Source organism: Salarias fasciatus, chromosome 16 (genome assembly GCF_902148845.1).
Source record: "Salarias fasciatus chromosome 16, fSalaFa1.1, whole genome shotgun sequence".
NCBI classification, from domain to species: Eukaryota; Metazoa; Chordata; class Actinopteri; order Blenniiformes; family Blenniidae; genus Salarias; species Salarias fasciatus.
The window spans coordinates 16,959,870-16,978,156 of NC_043760.1; the positions used below are offsets into that span (position 1 = coordinate 16,959,870).

The window sequence follows — 18,287 nt, forward strand, 5'->3', positions numbered from 1 at the left end:
GCTCATGCATCTCATTTGCTTTAGGCAGGGATATTCACCAAACGCTTTCTCCAATACTCAAAAGTACAGAGTATAGAAAGCCACATCATACAGTATCTTAATACATCTCCAAAAAAATTAATAAACTCACAGCCAAAATCCTCAAATGTTAAATTCATTGCTGTACCACCCTCCAATAATCTAACAATTGCAGCATGATCGTCCTAGCATGCCACTGTAGCTGCGGCAATCAGAGTTTTTTTTAGCATTGTGGCTGACACGTGAGCTGATCTGGGAAGCTGAGGTACAGTGTGACTGACATGGTCAAATGGGTGTATTTAGTTATGCCTGCTGCTGGGCGGCGATAAAGACATGAAACCACAGCGAGCTCTCAATGCCTTTCTGTGCAGCTGTTTATGCAGTAATAAGCCAAAGCATCATTGTTACCATCTGTACTACACAACACCTGTTCCACACTGAGTGGCCATGATGGTTGAATGCCAAGAGCCAATCCTGCTGCAGAAGCCATCCAGAACAAATAAGACAATTCCAGAGGTTCAATCTCTGTATGTCCATGAACTTCAGTCACTCCAAGTGGTGCAACGCCCTCACAAGCACTTCAGCTTCATTCCTTCGTCATTGTTGTGAATGTCACTGTCGATTTCTGAGACTTGAACAAAGTTTGTAACCGAGGTTCTCATACATCCATTTGCTGTAATGTAAGACATCCACACAGGCAAATTCTGACTTTTCTTCAGCTTATTGGTACAAGTTATAGTTTGCAGGAAAGGAAAGTTATTTCATTTTGGATAGAGTGGGCCATGACTAAGGCTGAAAGCTGGCAATTGTGTGTAGAAGGTTATTTTCCTTTGGTGGCTGAAAGCTTCTGCACCATACAGACGAATAGCTGTTTTTGAGGTGACTTACTGACTCAGTGATAAAGTGTCTTCATCAGCTGGCAAGGCCATTCTTTGAAACACATATAAAATGTTTTGAGAAAGATTGAATATACAGATGAATACTGTGTTCGCCTGAGTCGTGTACAGTGATTCATTATGAAAAGTTTTCAGGTCAAATATCAGAGTGCTGTGAAAGTTTACAGAAAAGGGAGATTTGTCATTCAGCCTCAAACATATTGGCAGTTTGCAATTCCCTACTGAAATCAGCAGTTTCAGCTTTGGAATTTATGTTTCATTTCTACTTTGCAGACACACTATCTGCTAATATATAACGACTCATGGCGTTACACGCGTCAGGTCTCCATCCGAATGATTCAATATTTCGGAGCGAATTAAATAAAAATTAGCAAAAAGAAAACTTTATAGACTTTATAGCTATTTCCATTTATTATTACTTTACGATTCAGAGTGCATGGTTGTTTGTCCCTATATGCTGTTTCTGTGACAGACCAGATAACTGTCCAGGGTGAACCCCGCCCTCGCTCATATGAAGCTGAGATTGACTCCAGACCCCTGCAACCCTGAAAAGGAAAAGCAGCTAGGAAATGAATGAATGAATTAGAGGAGAATGCGCCATGAGACGTCACCAAAGACGTCATACAAACAATGTATTCATGTGACCGTCTAGTCAAATCCGCAAATGCTGTTTCCATAGCAAAAATTCAAACTTTCCTTTCATCTAAACGCAGACAAATCCACCCTCTCCAAGTGTAAAAACTTTTTTTTGTAAATTTTTGGCCTTTTGTTTGTTTTGTTTGAATTTGTAGCATCTCCATGAATATTTATTTTCGCTATTTGTGAAAATTTGAATAAGAATAGCAGGATGGAAGCCCTATTACTGACCCACAGTGGGACAGTGAATACAATAAAAACTTTTCTTTGACAGTAAATTTTCTTGGAACTCCAAAATTAAATGAGCCTTTCACTTGTGGAAATCAATCAACAGTGATTTACACAAATTATATAGAGGAATGTTGAATTTGTGACTTTGAAAAAAAGAAAAGTCGTGACAACTGCAATTCCTTAGTTCTACTACAAGAATATTGGCGTACAATATATTTCAAATTTCCTTATAGAGAACAATCTGTACCATAATATACCAGAACGCTTTGTTTTTGTACTTTAAAGATCAAGTTTAAAACGTTCCTACTTGATAAGGTTTTTTGTTAGGACCAGTTAATCACTCAGGAACATTTTATAGTTCAGCTTATATGTTTAGACTGTTGGGAGAAGTTATTTAACGCACTGATCCACTGTGCTGTTTTTCAGTCGTTGCTCTCTCCCGTCTCTCTTCTGCTTCCTTCCAGCCTCTCTGGCTGATAAATTAAAAATCATTGATTCCCGCTCCCTCCAATTTTTAACACGGTGGACATTTGCAGTTTTCATTTGTTGTTGCTCATTCTGTTCTTTTCTTGTTATTCTATCAACAGACTAACTGGATGAAGCAGTTGTTTTCCAGCTCTGAATCTTGCTGGAGGTTTCTCCACTGATCAATATCTTATTTGAATAGTAAATCCAGTGAGATTTCCATCTTGTGACTGGTGCTGTAAACACAAAAAAAGAAAACTAAAAAATTAAATTGGATTGCATTCAATACTTTAAGCTCGGCTAAGATTCCCCAGTGGTCCCCAGTAATCTGCTTTTTTTCTCAGCAGGTCATATGACCAGCAGCACATCATAAACTTCAGCTTGTTGGCAGTCAAAAGATTTAATCTTATCACAGTCTCTAATAAGTCCCCAGGTCTTTTGAGTTGATGGTAGACGGTGTGCTTTTAGAGAACCATGATTAACTTGATTATTCTCATTCTCTGCAGAGATGTAAAGGCATTGTTAAATGAACAAATGAGCAAATTAGTCCATCTAAATGCTGCCATTATAGGGCACAAGGGTCCCAGGGCTTGTTAAGCAATGATGTTGGCAAATTTATATTCAAAACAGTGCCAAAAACCAGCGACTGATGAGGAGCACGGCCCTAAAACCTGGGCTACTTCCACGGCCTCAGCTCCGTGAATGGAAAGAGGAGCTCGGCCACACACTCAAATAATTAACATATTACAATAAGAGCGAGGAGATCAGTGAAAACAATAGTTGATATGCAGGAGAAAATATAATGGGAAGGATGAAAATGTACAAATGAATTAAAAATTGCTCTGAGAATTAAGTCGTAAATTCATTCATGTGTCTGCAAAGCTGAAATAATTTTTTTTCTTCTTTTTCTGCTTTGTCTTCCCAGCTTTCCTTCCGGAGCTTGACTGCCAAAGTATGTGAGATCACACACACAACACCAAATGTAAAAAACACCTTGAACTCCACCAAGACCAGCGGGAGCCATGGCAACCTATTACCGCCAGAAAAAGGGTAAATAATCAACATGACAGATGAAAAGGAGCGAGGCAGAGGAGGGGAATGGCAAGTCAGCGGCAGAGACATGAAGGACATGAAATGTGAATGGCATAAAGCACACACTGTTATACCAAATCATGTCGTTTCACATCAAGTCCAATACGACAGCATGAGCCAAGGCTGTGTTTCAGATGTACAGTACAGGTTAAAAACATCTCTTCATCTAATAAATCATCCATCCAGAACAGACAGTTTGCTTGTCCATCGCGGAGCCGAGACAAAGAGATAATTACCAAAATACTGACACTGATGGACAGTATACGGAAAGCTGTCAAATAATTTACTGTGTTTTCAAGTTATAATCAAGTGAGGGTGATTAAAAATGTATCAGTAATGTTAGAGTGGAGTGGAGTGGAAACATACAGTTCAAATAATGTCTGATGGAAGACTACGCAATCAAACACAGTACACAAGGGACCAGAAGCAGTGTAATTTCACTGATGGTCAATGCCCTTCTGAGACCAGATGATCACTGACCTCAGTGACGAAACCATTTTCATATTTTGTTGACAAAAATGGAATAAAAAAAAATCTGATAGAATCTCTAATAATTTTAGTCAACAAAAATATTGAAAAAACATGATATTTTATGCTGTTTTTTTCTTTTACTTTTAATGTCACATGATCTCATCTTGTCACATCTGTGACAAATGCATGAAAATATTTTTCCATGTAGAGATGTATTCTGTAGGTCATTAACCATGTCGCTTTTTATTCTTTTAACCAGAAGGAGAGCAAATGAAATAAGATTTACAAAATCATTTGTTTGGCATGTTTATTAAAAACTCAAATGAAAAAAGACTAAAAGAGTTCCTGTGTTCTCAGACTAACATAAAGACTGAAATGGTGGACTGAGGATAAATGTGATGTGACTGAATGAATATGACAAAAACATAACTATTTGATTGGAGCAGGAGAAAGACTGAGGCTAATATCACAATTATTTATATCAGAACATTTTATTTTATCCTAATTCTGCTTACGGTGCAGCATCTATTGGAGTTTATTCTGAATATACATCAAATCAGCTGCTCTGCTTCAGTTATGTCAATATTTTTTGGTTCCGTTTTAAAAATATGAGCCACAAATTAAATACTGCAACTTTAGTCAACCTGTGAAAAAATACTTTGAATGTGTTTGTTTGTATTGTGCTGTCTGACCTTGAGCTGTATTCTTTGAATGTCCTGACTTACTTATACATATTAAGATAACAATGGAATAATGCATCAACACCTGGTGAATTTATCTATTCTATAATATTACTCAGTTGACAAAGAGGAACATTTATAAAATGATGAGTTCTCGGCAGAAGCCAGAGAATTTCACCTCCTTCCTCAGTATTGATTCACACACTTCATTTATTTTCAATCCCAAGGCAACGAACAAGCCTTCCATGTTATTTGCTTTATTTATTTATTTATTTTTTTTTGGAGTTGAGCGTCATATTGTGAGGTCTTATTTTATGTGTAAAGATTTCTCTTCAATCATATTTTTTTCTGCTGTATAAATCAACATAGCATCAGTGTATCAGGTAAAATTTCATACCATGTTGTACTGTCTTCAATACATAGCTGACATTTTTGTGATACCCAGTAGCACATCATGCTCAAAGACAATAGTTACAATGAACAGTTTTAATATTTTCACAATCATGTGTGAAAATAATTTTTATCTTCTAAGTTTATTAGTCAGTTACATGGTTTCGTGCCTCCAGACAGAATGATGTAATGTTCTGTCCGGGAAAAGCAAACCATACTGTCAGTGTGGGTTTGTAAAAGATATAATTTAAAGGTGCAACAAGTAAGAAATTTACAATAAAAATAATAATTAAAATCATTCTCCTTTGTCACCTGTTATTGAAGAAACATTCCCTTTAAAAATAAATCTGTCTTCTCCATCAACAACGTCTTGTTCAAGGATTTTTCTTTCAAACTGAGGGTTACGGGTGGACAGAGTTTCTTCTGGGTTCCAGAGCCAATGTGTGAGTTCCCAATGTTGGCAGACAAGTAGCGAAGCATTCTGTACGTACCGCCAGCTGTACACCATGCGTGCTGGACCCTGTGTGCGACGCCGGCTGTTCGTGTGTGCCGGTTCCACGTCCCTAAACTGTCTAGACTGACCTAAACTCTCCCACACTGGCATCCTGCACAACACTCTCTGAAGGGGACGGAGGAAGTACGCTATGTGACGTAATGTCACTTATTACACATTCTTTAGTTTTTGTAAAATGTAAAATAAAATAACTAAACATTATGTTGTCCCTGTGCATGACAAAGTTTTCTCTGAGCATGGCGGCTGATGGGTGGTGACCTATCCAGGGTTTAACCAGCTTTTGGCCTCCATTAGCCAGGATCAGCACCAGCACCCTGAGATGGATAAAGCAGTACAGAAAATGAAGGGAATAGTTTTTCATATCTTTTTTCCTTTGTCTGTACAGGTCTGCAACAGCAATACATGATGAAATAACTTTGTATAACTGATCCACAAAACTTCTACGCCGCCTGCGGTGTGTGTACTTGTGTGTACATTTTTCTTTATTAGAGGAGAGAGTGATGTCTTGAGTTAACACCCTGCTTTGGGCTAACGGTGAAATATTGCTATTATCATCACCTGTGACATTTTAGGGAAATTTGTCTCAGTCATTGTGATTAAATTGTTTCATTTTTTTTCTTCTGACATTATCTCCTGGACACTGGCCTAATCTCTAATCCTGGGAAGTGTACGGTCATATTTCAGATTAACTTGAATATTTCACATTTTATCTGGAAGCTTGATATTATTTTCCAGGTACAGTTTAAACTAGTTCAACAGTCACATTCCAGCACCAGTACAAGTTCACCATTTACTCAGACTCACTTTTTGAAGCTCAGTTTAACTTTGAATTTTCCATTTGAAAAAGCAAAGGCTAAAAAGCTGCCACAAAGTTAGAATGTTGCATACCTGAACAACTGAAAAGATATCAAAAGAAATGAAAACTTTGCAGCATTTCAAGAGAGACTTGAAAGAAAATATGTCTAATATATAAAATGCGCTTGCATTTGTGTTCGTGACTGTCGTAGATCAAAAAGCAATAGTTCATATTTTTATTATCCTCAGTTCCAAACTGCAGCAACATTGATCCAACAGTTCAGCGACAACTCTGGAGAGTGTGATAGATGCCTTTTAAGAAATACACAGGGAGAGAGAAAGGAAGACACATTCTATTGTGTTTCTATTTCAAAAAGGTAGAGAATTACTGCCAACTTCTCCAGGGAGTCACCTTTTCTTTAGCCTGTGGCCCCAACACCGAGACAGGTACCTGCAGTTTTCATGACTTGTCTCCATGGCAACGTCAATTCGGAGACAGTGTCCTGACTGATCTTTTAATCTTGTAGCAGCGTGTGATTTTCATTGTACCTGCCGCATCGGTCAGAGTGTATGACAAGCGCTGGTAAATACGAATGAGGTCTTCTTTCATGATGGGCACCACTCAGAGAGCGTGTTCGTTCAACAGGCTTCCTCCAGTGTGAAAAACAGCGAGACGTTCAAATGTAGGAGGAAGACAGACTGATGGGTCAGTAAAAAATGAGATCTGGCCTGTTTGCTAAAATCTGCTGGTGCTGTGTGATTAAGTGAAAATCCTTCGTACTTTGACAGTCTCACGATTTGACTTTTTCTGGCATATTCAGTTTCATCTTTATCTCTTTTATTTTTTTTTTTTAACAAACATGCCCATATGTCATTCGATTTACATGAAATCAAGATGAACAGAGGTTTGGAATTTCAGCATGTGCAACACGTGCTCTTATAACACAATGAGAAGCGCTGTTTAATTTTCTTATCTTACTGAACACCTTTTGCTACCAACCCTGAGAGAGTACACACTGTGCTGCTATGCTGCCTACAAAAAAAAAAAAAAAAAAAAAAAAAAAAATACAAGGCCTGCTCTCAATCTGCTGGCAACTCTGTCTCCTGAATTCACACTCAAATATAGCCACAAGGGTCAGAAGAATACTGAATAAAATATAAATACTGACTTGAAAACGGTAACTGACCCTACATGGAGTGCTCAGGTCTTGTACCATATGGGAGTTATGGACAGGTGAATAGGTGATGAATGTGCACGGCACAGAGTACACAGGGGAGATGGGGGCATGTGCTTGAATACAGAAACATGAGTGTCAAGGGAGTTTTGACTGAGTTTTGATTTTAGGCTGTTAATACTTGGATCTTGAAATACAAAACTATGCGTTCACATGAAAAAGGAAATAGTTAATTTTAATATATTAAACAAATAATGAAAATATTATTTTGGGCTTAGCTGATCTAATCTAATATTTTCTGGGGGAGTTTCTTCTACAAGAAGGGGGATATTTTTTTTTTTGTTTTTGTTTGGGCAGGTTTTCCTAACTACCAATGGTGATTAAGAAATGATGATTAACACCAGTGATGCATGACATTTAGCAATATAATGTGTATTAAACACCACAGCTGTGTATTATAATCACAATATACAAATAAAGACAAGTGATAATGTATATAATGTCTATAATATGTTATATAAAGTTTATAATTCAACATAACCTACCTGTAGTCTAAATCAAAGACCACAGTATAAGATCAGCCTATATTTAAAGCAAGTTGCAGCTCCAGAAACATTTTTAGGCATCTCCATCATTTAAAAAAGTAAACAATGTATGTTAATTTTAAAAAACAGCTAATTTAGAACAATTTAAGATTCCATTTGTCAATCTAGGAATAAATAGCAGTTTTATTTGTCAAATGTATTGAAAACCTTTCATATTTTAATATTTTCAATCCTGTTTTGCAGTATTTGTTGTTGTAGAATTTTCTACCCATTATTCATTTCATAAGACTGCAGCAGTCAGATGAGGAGGTTACTGAAAAGCTCATTGTTTATTTTACAATCCTAATAGCAGAAACTGCTTAAACATGCCAATGTTGATTAGAGCTGACATGATGCCAACGAAAACACAATTCAGTTCATCACAAGGATCTCTGAACTGCAGTGGGGTGTGTGCACTGGGCTCCTCTGTTTTCTCATTCGTTTTTGCATCTCATTGTTGATATCTCATTTTGGAATGAATCTCAGGAAGATGAAAGAGCGTGTTCAATACAATGCAAACCAATTTGAATTTCAATGAGAGCCTGGCCCTTCTGTTTGGGAACAGTGGCCCCAGCTGAATTCTAGTAAGAACTGATTCTTTTCAAGAGAGCCCATTTAAGTATGTATTAAATTAGTGCATCTATGAACGGCTGTCATGTAAAATATTCACACACGGGTGTAAATATAGCTACATACACCAGCGTAACACACTCACTCTGAAGGTTTTACACTAAAAAAAAAAAAGTTGAAGATGTTCCAAGACAAGAAGTCCCCACTCATCCCTATTCATGATTCACTGACAACCTCTGAAGACAAACTACTAAATCCACCATTATCTACGAGGTAAACTTCTTATGAACTCCACTTCAGAGAAGAGGAGTGCTGATGGGGGAATATGTAGAATACATTAAGGTATATGGTTTGACTGTGCACAGTATGGAGAGCAAGCAGTCCTGCTGTTGGAGGCTTTTACACTTCTGCTTCAGTCACAACAGCAAAGTTAAAGATTATATTATGAAACTGTAAAGTGCATTTCTGTGTCAATCTTGATCACAAAAGCAGTGCCCCCCCCCCAAAAAAAAATATGAACGGGAAAAAAAAAAGTTTTTTTAAGAGCTCATGTTGGTGTGCTTAGTCATTGCTGGTTGTTCACCTTATTTATTCATCAGCTCAGGCACGGTTTATAACAACACTTTCAAGTGAAAATGCCAAACTTTCAATGGATATTGGTGTTATAAGTCTCTAAAAAGGACACTTTTTCCACTCAGTTTAGTGAAAGCCTCATTTTCAAATTTCCTCGACCTCTGTAAAGAAGGAACACACGACAAGCTTTTCCTGTTGGACATGTGCACTACAGCTGCTGTTGATAGTTGTTCTTGAAGTGCATGTAGTTCAATGACAATGGCAGATTCCACAGTGCTGTTTTATACTTGTGGATTTAACAGCATTTCTCTAACAAATTGTACATATCCTGCACCTTGGTCTGGATCAGTAGAGACGCATTTGTTACATTTCATGTTCAAAAAACATTGAAGTTGTCCAGATACTTCAAGCTTACATTATTAAAGTGGTGTAAAGAGACAAATACTAAGTTACTTGTTGCTGATTCTGATTTTTTGTCAACATATGAAATAGTTCTAACCGTCTCTGTTACTTGCGACTACTTCAAGGGCTACAGTGAAACACTGTGTCAACAGTTTTAATCCTCCAGTTTTAATTCCAATCCTCCTTTAATTGCTCAAAAAGGAAGTGAGGCCTACTAATCTCATCTGTTAAGTTAGAGTGTGTTCAGTTGATCCAAATTCTCAAAAATAAAGGAGGTGAGACAAGCAAAACCTCAATCTTCTTCCCCAACCATCTTCTATGATTTTGCTGTTTGGGACTTGGAGTCTCCTCCAGGCTAGTTACGGCCGATGAAACACTGGATGTGGTCTGGCTGCGGTCCGGTACACCGCAGCACTGTGATTCACACCGCCTGCGGTGTCCCTGCAGACCGCTGGAGAAGGTTGCCAGATCTGTCGCTATCCCCCGTAAACAATATGAAACCCGTTTAACTCAATAGAAAGCAGCCCAAACCGCCGTCTCGGTTGAAAATGCAAGTTAAAACTGTATTTGTATGATAAAGAATACGTCATAAACACAATCATTTCATCAACGCGTCCGACGTGTTCAAAAAAGAAGCTTGATTTGGCAGAAACTCGCCCAACCTGGCAACACAGAGCCCCTCCGGTCACAGAGCTGTTTTGTGCCATTTTGGATTAGTTTGACTTTACTGCAGTGACGAAGTACAAAACCGTTCATTCTTCTAAAGCGTATAATGACTACATCACATTGTTTGTTCTGTATTCTACCAGAAGAAGTAAAAAAATAGAATATTAAGGCAAAAACACGACACAGATTTTATTTTAAAGTCACTTATTTTGGAACACGTATCGTGTTTCCTTCCGGCACCCTACTTGCTTCTGTCTGAATTGACGCAGTAGGGCTGCGGCATGCGGAAAAATAGGATCCTTGCGGAAAGAGCCGGACCAGAGCCGGACCGGAGTCGTACCGCAGCCGGACCACGGTCGGACCGCAGCCGGACCGCAGCCAGACCACAGCCAGTGTGCATCAGGGGTTAAGGTCAATCCAGTTCAAATATCTGGAGTACATCAAAGTAGAACTCTGACAACTGCAATTTCATGTTCAACAATTTCGCACTTGTGAATACATTCTCAAAGTGTGGAAAGTGATTAGAAGGGGGGAAAAAAGAAAAGAAAAAGTTTAACGCCCTCTCTGCCGACGCTGTGGTGAGGAACCAACACACCGAATGTCCCATGTATCCCCACCGGCATCTCAGCCTCTGAGACTTTTGCCATGATTGGCAGACAGGCCTCCCACGCACACACATCCGTGTTAAGACTGCTCACTGTGGTTTGGGCTGTCACAAGGCAACAAGATGGCTTGGTAGAAGAGTGACTTATGACTGACACTGCAGCAGGGGACTTGTCAGGGTAACACCAGAAGAGTGGCGCGTAGGTGGGTGAAACCAAGAACAACAAGTGTTCATGCAACGCAACTGAGCGGCATGTGTGCGTGCTTGATGGGGCTTTAAGCTGTCAATCTACAGCATATGTCAGTTACACAGTCAACACTTGGGACGAAACCAACAAGTGCATGTCAGCAAATTAATAACGGCTTCTGCTGACTGATCTTCTGCACAGATGTGAAGCCTCAGACGACACTGGGAATGCTGCGCGCCGGCTCGGAGCGTCGCCACACTGTAAGGACAACTGTGCTTGCTTTGTAGCAAGCTTGTAATACATCAAGTTGTCGCCAAAATGTGTTTCTGCTTGGTTTTAGGACCAATTGCAAGCATTTAATGGGTGTTTTCAAAATATTATAGTTCAATTTGACGTTGTGTCCGCTCCAAGTCCAAATTTCTCCGTTTGCTGTTGCTGCGATAAGATAACCCTGACATTGGGCGTGACAGACAGAGGTTCAATCAGATAAATAAAAGCATTGTCTGTGTTTACTTAAATAAAGCGCAACAGTGACAACCAGTGAAAATAAATCGATTTCAAGAATATTGATTCAAGTACCCAGTCTCTCAGACCAACACGACAGGCATTTAGTCTCTTGTTCACTTGAAATAGCTCAAGCAAAAAACAAAAACAATCACTGAAGACATTATGAAGTTACGCGTGCAAAAAAAAACCCAGCACAAAACTTACTTTGTTAAAAAATCATAACTCTAAAGTCACTTTTCTTTTTGTTCCTTTTTTATGTAAGGACGTACTCTGAACAAGTTTAAGCCAATTGCCAATCAGTGTTTCACGACCAAGACACAGCTTCAACGACTGCCATCCACTTTATCAGCATGGTCATAATCATCGCTGATTAAAATTGTACGTTTCTGCAGCTCCATATTCTGTAGCGTCGGATACTTACAGTTCTATGGCCTTGTTCCACATGATGACGTAGCCGGACAAAATAAAGGACTCGATGTTGACGATGTGTGTGTTTCCTCGCTCCGTCCCCACGTACAGCCATTTACTCTGAAACGGCAGGTGGCAAAATGTGATCCTGCAGAACGAGAAAAGAGAGGAGAGATTGGATTTCAGCCACGAAGGTGTTCCTGCCCGGATCAATCTGATTCTTACTCCACACCCCAACATTACATACAATTCTGCTTTCAGAAAACCGTCTTATTTCACAAACAGTCATCTCAAGAATTATGTGATAGAATCCTTTCTATTGGCGCACTCCCATATGTGATCAATAAGATTGCATTCTGCAGTTTTAAATGTTGGACACCAAAACAAGCAAATCAAATGGAAAACAAAAGTGAGCTTCAAGACAGCTGCTTAATGGACCAAAAATATTTAGAAGCAAAATGATTAAATCTCCACTTGTCTTATCTCAAAGTTTATTTCAGAGTCCATTTGTTTCAGACAGTATGGTGTGGCAACCTTTGTGCAGGTACAACCTGTACTGCGTACATTCATATAACCAGAGGATTCTAAAACGATGTATGTGAAAAACAAAAAAAAGAATCCACAGATTCATTTAAATAATTTATGACTGCAGAGAAAGACGTTTCTAAGTCAATGTTCAGGCCTGAAAGATATCTTATGCCATGAATTTCACACACTTTTCAGTCTCCTACAGCCTGTAGAAGACTCAAGTCGCATGCACCGCTGATGACTGTAGCATATAAAGTAATTAGGATGTGTTGTGAGGCTGAAGCCATTATTGATTCGCCGCCAGCATATATCATGTTCATAAGCATCAAACCGGGGAATAAAGTTCAGGCCACAGTAAGTCGCTCCTGTCCATGCTGATTACCTTGTAGAGATGGTGGGGGGAGTCATTGGGCTCCAGGCCCGCAGCCACCCACCCAGCAAGCAGCAAGATTATTAGATAGTAGACAAATGAGACGGAAGACAATTCAATAAGGATTTTAAGTGCTTGAGGAGATGGCAACATTTAAACAGACAGGGGGTGCAAGAGATTATTCAACCGCCTTTCTTTTCCGACATGAATACAAGTCAACTCATTTAAAATGTTCATATTTCAGGATTAATTTGATTCAACCTTCATGAAGCATTATTATGTGTAATACTTGTACAAAAATTAACCAAAAAGAAAAGAAACAGTTGAGTGGAGCTACATTTCAGCACAGATTACACATATTGTGTAGATTACATATTATTTAAAATGCTGGAAAGTGACTCAACAAATTTACTACAATTCTACAAACATTAACAACATGGGTGTAACTTATATTCAGCATCTTATCATGAAGCAGTGACAAGAAACAAAAAAGACTGATAGTTCAAGCAGTGAAGACAAACGGATTTGCAATTGGTTGTTCACCCATAACCATGACAGTCCTTCACCAACTAGTGAGCGGGTGAACTTGGCACACTGCTATGTTCACGCATTTCAAAGTGAAAACACAACTAATCAATGAACCTTGGTCAAATTCAGCACGTGCACAAAACAGGACAGAGACCCAGTCTGCTCCAGTCTGACATCGTTGCAGCTGTTATTTACTTGCAGAGCGCTCATGTTGTTCAAAACTCAGATGTCTTTGTATCACATAGCTTTGTTTCACATTGACTGCCTCTGTGTTGAGCTAAAGCCATCACTCTTTCATAATAGTAATGTGTTTAGCTCAAACCTAAGTTCATTGAGGCTTTTATTTCCCCAAGAAGCTTAAAAATAAGTAAGAACAATTTTAAAATAGCAAAACCAGACACAGACTTGTACCATAGCTATAATGCTTTGCTTCAAACTATTAAACTGGAGGCCAGCGTAGATTGGATCAGTCATTTTATACTTATAAGTTCAAAGTTGCATGAAACTAAATATCTATTAACGGACTAATCAATATAATATCAAATCCCAACAAATAAAGGACAAAACACAGAGTGGACCATGAACAGACAGGCATATCATCTCAGGTGAAAACATTCACGCACATTGTGGGAAATCATAAAACCCCAAGTCTACATTATAATGCAGTATACTTCTGGACTGCGGGGTGAAACCTGGCTACCTGGAAAAAAAAAAACATGCACGTACATGGCGAACGTGCAACTTCTTTACAACCTCCATGACTGTGAGGACAGAATGTGCTGCACTCGGGTACGTACTGAACGTACAGCTAATGAAGACTACGGCTGGCTGTGTTCACAGTAATTGTGCAGTGACCTTTCATTTGCTGGCCCTGAAACAAAAGAAGCATGATATTATTTATTTTACATGCTTTATGGTACTTTGCAGGTCAATATCCATAACTCCCACAACCACGCAGTGTCCTGGACTAAATGCAGTCCAGATATTACTGCCAGAATATTTTCCCTCTGTGTAGTGTGCACATTGTTTTTATGGAGGTGGTTTCTCCAGTTACTCTGGTTCACTGCTCCAGTCCAAAGACATGTAATAGATGATTTTATAAACTGATGAGATTTGAATGTGGAGTTGTCTTTCTCTGTTTTTATTTTTTTTCCTGTGATGGTCTGGAATACTACCCTATATGCACTATGCCATTGCTCATCGGCAGCTCTTAGGAGGACGATTGATGGTTTAAACTGAACTGCACCAGAGTGATTGTGAAAGTGGAGTGACGCCAACTTTTTAGGTAGTGTCGGTTCTCTGGTGTGACGTGCATACGGATTAAGATGGTAATGCTCACGCTTCCATAAATCTACCTCAGCAACGTTACAATCGCCTCACAACTCATTTAATCTGATCAAAAATGCCAAGTGTGAACACACCCCGAGGAAAAACTGCTTTGAACCATGCATCCTCCCCTGCGCTCCGATTAGCCACCGTTAAACTAGCAAAGTGGATTTAGGCGTGCACTCAACACACTTGTGCCAAGCACTTTAGATTGTGTGCACAAGACTGTTAAAATACAGCCCTGAGAGGCAGCTCACGTTGCATTTAGGAAAAAAAAACATGTTTTTAAAAAGAGGCGTCTTCAGAAAAGCCTTTTAGTAGTAATGATTCCCTCTGTTATCATCTAAACATTGACATAAATGTCACTGGAAGGATCAAAGGAAAACTTTAGAGGCAATAAAGTTAATGACGGAAAAAATGAGAAGATGATAAGAAGGGGATAGAGGTAAGAGGAGATAAATAAAGATTCGCACTGCAATATGTGGATAATGTAGCTCTGACTCCAGGCAGCTAGACCTGGGCACCATTATTAGACATTGTAATTATCGATGCAAGGAGACAAGAGAAGACATGAATTTAGCTGCCAGCTGACCGGCCTCGGTGAGACCAGCCGAGGAGCAAATACCCTTCTTGAAGCAAACAGATGTAGAGATTAATTGCAATGGTGACATCGTCTTGGGAGCTGGCGACCTTGCCATCTGCTCTGCGTGAGTCGCGGCACAACTGGTTAAGAACTTCGACGTCGGCAGTTCTGCTGGATGGAGCCGACCCGGTGATGAAGGCAAAGGGCTAAAATAACTGCCGAAACCTACAGCTTGCATCTAATATAGCGCGCAGCGAGTTTGGATCGTCTTCTGTGACAAAGAAAAGTGGCAGGAACGAGCTGTTTCCTGACAATTATCGCGACACATTATCTCCGCACCATCCCAGTGATTCATTCACTACTGTTGTGGTGTTAGGATGCTAATTGTCAGAGGTTGAGCCCAGAGACACAGAGCTAAATGGAAAGCCGCTGCCTGGGCTCAGATGGATGACTCATGAAGCCCGTTTTCTGCTTAAGTCTTTGGAGAATGATTCACTGCTCTTCTACTGAAAACCAGCCGTCCTGCCTCCTACCTCACTGTGCCACAAGACAGGTAGAAAGCGAGTCATAGACGCTTTCAGTACCTTTGAAGCAAAACATTATTTCAAATGTTCACCTCTGTGCTTGTGTGGGCATGGTTATCTCGCAGTGGCGGCTACAGCTGCTGTAAGACTAAAACATACTGTTCAAAATGGAAAGATTCACAGCATAAAAAGCGATATATTTTAATGAAAACACTGAAGTAATAAAGATGATGCAGCAGAACTAAAATGTTTAATAACTAACTGAAGTGATACCATAATGCTCAACATGCTCTTCAGAAAGAAATCTTTGAGCACAGGGAAATACGAATGAGGTTAGTTTCGCAAAGCTAAGGTATTTTGATGTAAAACGTTTATTTGATACGATTGCTAACAATTACAACAAATACTGAACCAACACTAGCATTATTACAACTACAATTATTAGAAACAACTACATAAAAATCCTCACTTGAGTGCAATTCAAGCAATTGTGTCACTGCTGTCCAGTCATTGTTTTCAATTTAATGAAGCTTAAGCAAAGATATAAATTTGACAAACTTACAGTTTCCATCAATAAACTAAAAGAAAAGTGCAAACTTTATGCAGTTGCTACAAAACAAAGTCATGTTCTGGTAAATTTTTTGTGTTGTGGTTGAGACTACGTTGACTAACTGTTAATAAATTTCAAATCTCATCTCATACATGTTGTTTCCCCGTCACTGAGTGAAACATCTTTCAATTTGATTTTCTCTTAACTCCCACATTTCCTGCTTTGTGTGTAAGTGTTGTTCTCAGTTTGTTTCATCTGTCTCTCCGTCAGCACGTTTCACTCTTGCTTTGTTCCAGTCTTTCCCTTTTCTGTTATGATCTTGGTGAGTTTACTGGTTAAGTCTTGCCTGTTCCCTACAAACCTCAGCTAGGAATGTTTCAACATGCACCAAACTGTCAGGCTTCTCAAATAAACTGTGTTTACAACCCAGACCTACTGTCATACAGTTGAGTCCTTGAAAAGTCATGTCAGCACTAGTTATTTCTCAGTTTATGGCCCAAAACTATATTTTCTTTTATACTGGAAATAACACAAGTGCTTTAAGCAATTAATCCCCATTCAGGGTTTTTAGACTATGTAGTTTTGAAGTTCAACAAATTTAACCAATGCTCGATCAAGAAAGCAACTGGAAATGATTATTTATCTATAGCTAGTTACAACTGTCCTTAAAGAAGAGACACGCAATCCTTTCTCTAAAGACGTTCAGTCTTTCTAAATGAATCTAACAAACTCTTCCTCCCCATTATCTTTTCAGATTTAGTTACATGATGACAACACCCTGGGCTGAGCTTTACGATGTGCTATTTTATAGCGGGATTGAGATTCTTCTGTCTCTGGGAGAAAACGTATTGCCCTCTAGTGATGGAAAGTTTCGACAGGTAGAAAACATGCATCACAATTCAGACGAACTTCTTGACTTATATCAGCGAGACAGAGAGTGCTTGCTCTTATGTGCACAAAGCAAAAGTTAGACTTGCACTTGGCACTGAGACCTTCAACTTCTTGAAAGAGCAAAACCCTTGAAAAAAAAATACTTTGCAAATTCTTTTTTAATGTCGAGAAGAAAATCTGTTTCTCACTAAAGTCTCTCACCTTTTCTTCCTGAACACAATTTTAATCCAAACTACCTCACACTACATCAGTTATATCCATTACATTAACTAGGTAAAAACAATATACGAATAGAAGAATACAGATGTGAGCTTATTTATTTAACTGTGATATTTAAGGCTTATTTACTTCAATAAACAAGTTTAAATTCTTACAAAGATCCAAATTGGATCTGAGTTACTTTTCTTCAGGTCAGACATCCCAGCAAAAACCCAGACCAATGAGTCTAATTTCTGAATAAAAACACATCATGGCATAACACAACAAGAAAAAAATCAGACCAGAGTACGTACTTGTTCCTTGAACAAACAGCATGACTGCTTGACGTTAAAAATGCATAGACACTGAAATGATGGAGGCTACAACGTGATAAATCTTTCCCTGTTAATAAGAAACTTTGCAAGGCGAAGAAAAGAAGGCAGAAAATAGGCTACAAAAGATTATGCAGTACTTTTGTTTTTCACAGCACATCGAGTACTTTCGTGTCGCAGGTGGGTCCTTAGCTGTGGGGCAAAAGCAATATAGCAGCAATAACCTCTCCTCTGACTTCCAGGACCCCCAAGTGGTGTCAAATAAAGAAGAAGTAAAAATGCTGTTCGACAACCTCAAGGCAGAATGCCTAAGAACGACTCCAAGAATAAATGACTTTACCTGGTATTAGAGCTATCTTTAGATGTTGGTAATTTCACCCATATCTAAAATACTCAACACAATAGCCTGCCACAAAGCCAGTTCCTGTGGCGGCACAATTTAGGAGGCAACATGTCAGAGATGTCTTCCTGGCAGACGGGGCAGCCAGCCCCTGCAGCCTGAGGTGAAGGGGGGTGTCAAGTGTCTCACAGGGCAGAGGAGGTCATTAGTTGGGGTGTAACAAAGAGCTTCAAGCCAGCATTTTTCAGACAGG

The 18,287-nt window shown here is 39.1% G+C and overlaps 1 protein-coding gene across 16 annotated transcripts in view; it reads right to left on the reverse strand.

Annotated features, from left to right (window-relative positions):
- Window positions 1-18,287, reverse strand: part of stxbp5l (syntaxin binding protein 5L) — a 167,095-nt gene that overhangs the window by 58,909 nt on the left and 89,899 nt on the right. For all 16 annotated transcript variants that reach the window (XM_030112289.1, XM_030112286.1, XM_030112284.1 and 13 more), the window contains exon 5: window positions 11,878-12,012. In XM_030112289.1, coding sequence (XP_029968149.1) covers window positions 11,878-12,012 — 135 coding nt within the window. The remainder of the gene's footprint in view (window positions 1-11,877; window positions 12,013-18,287) is intronic.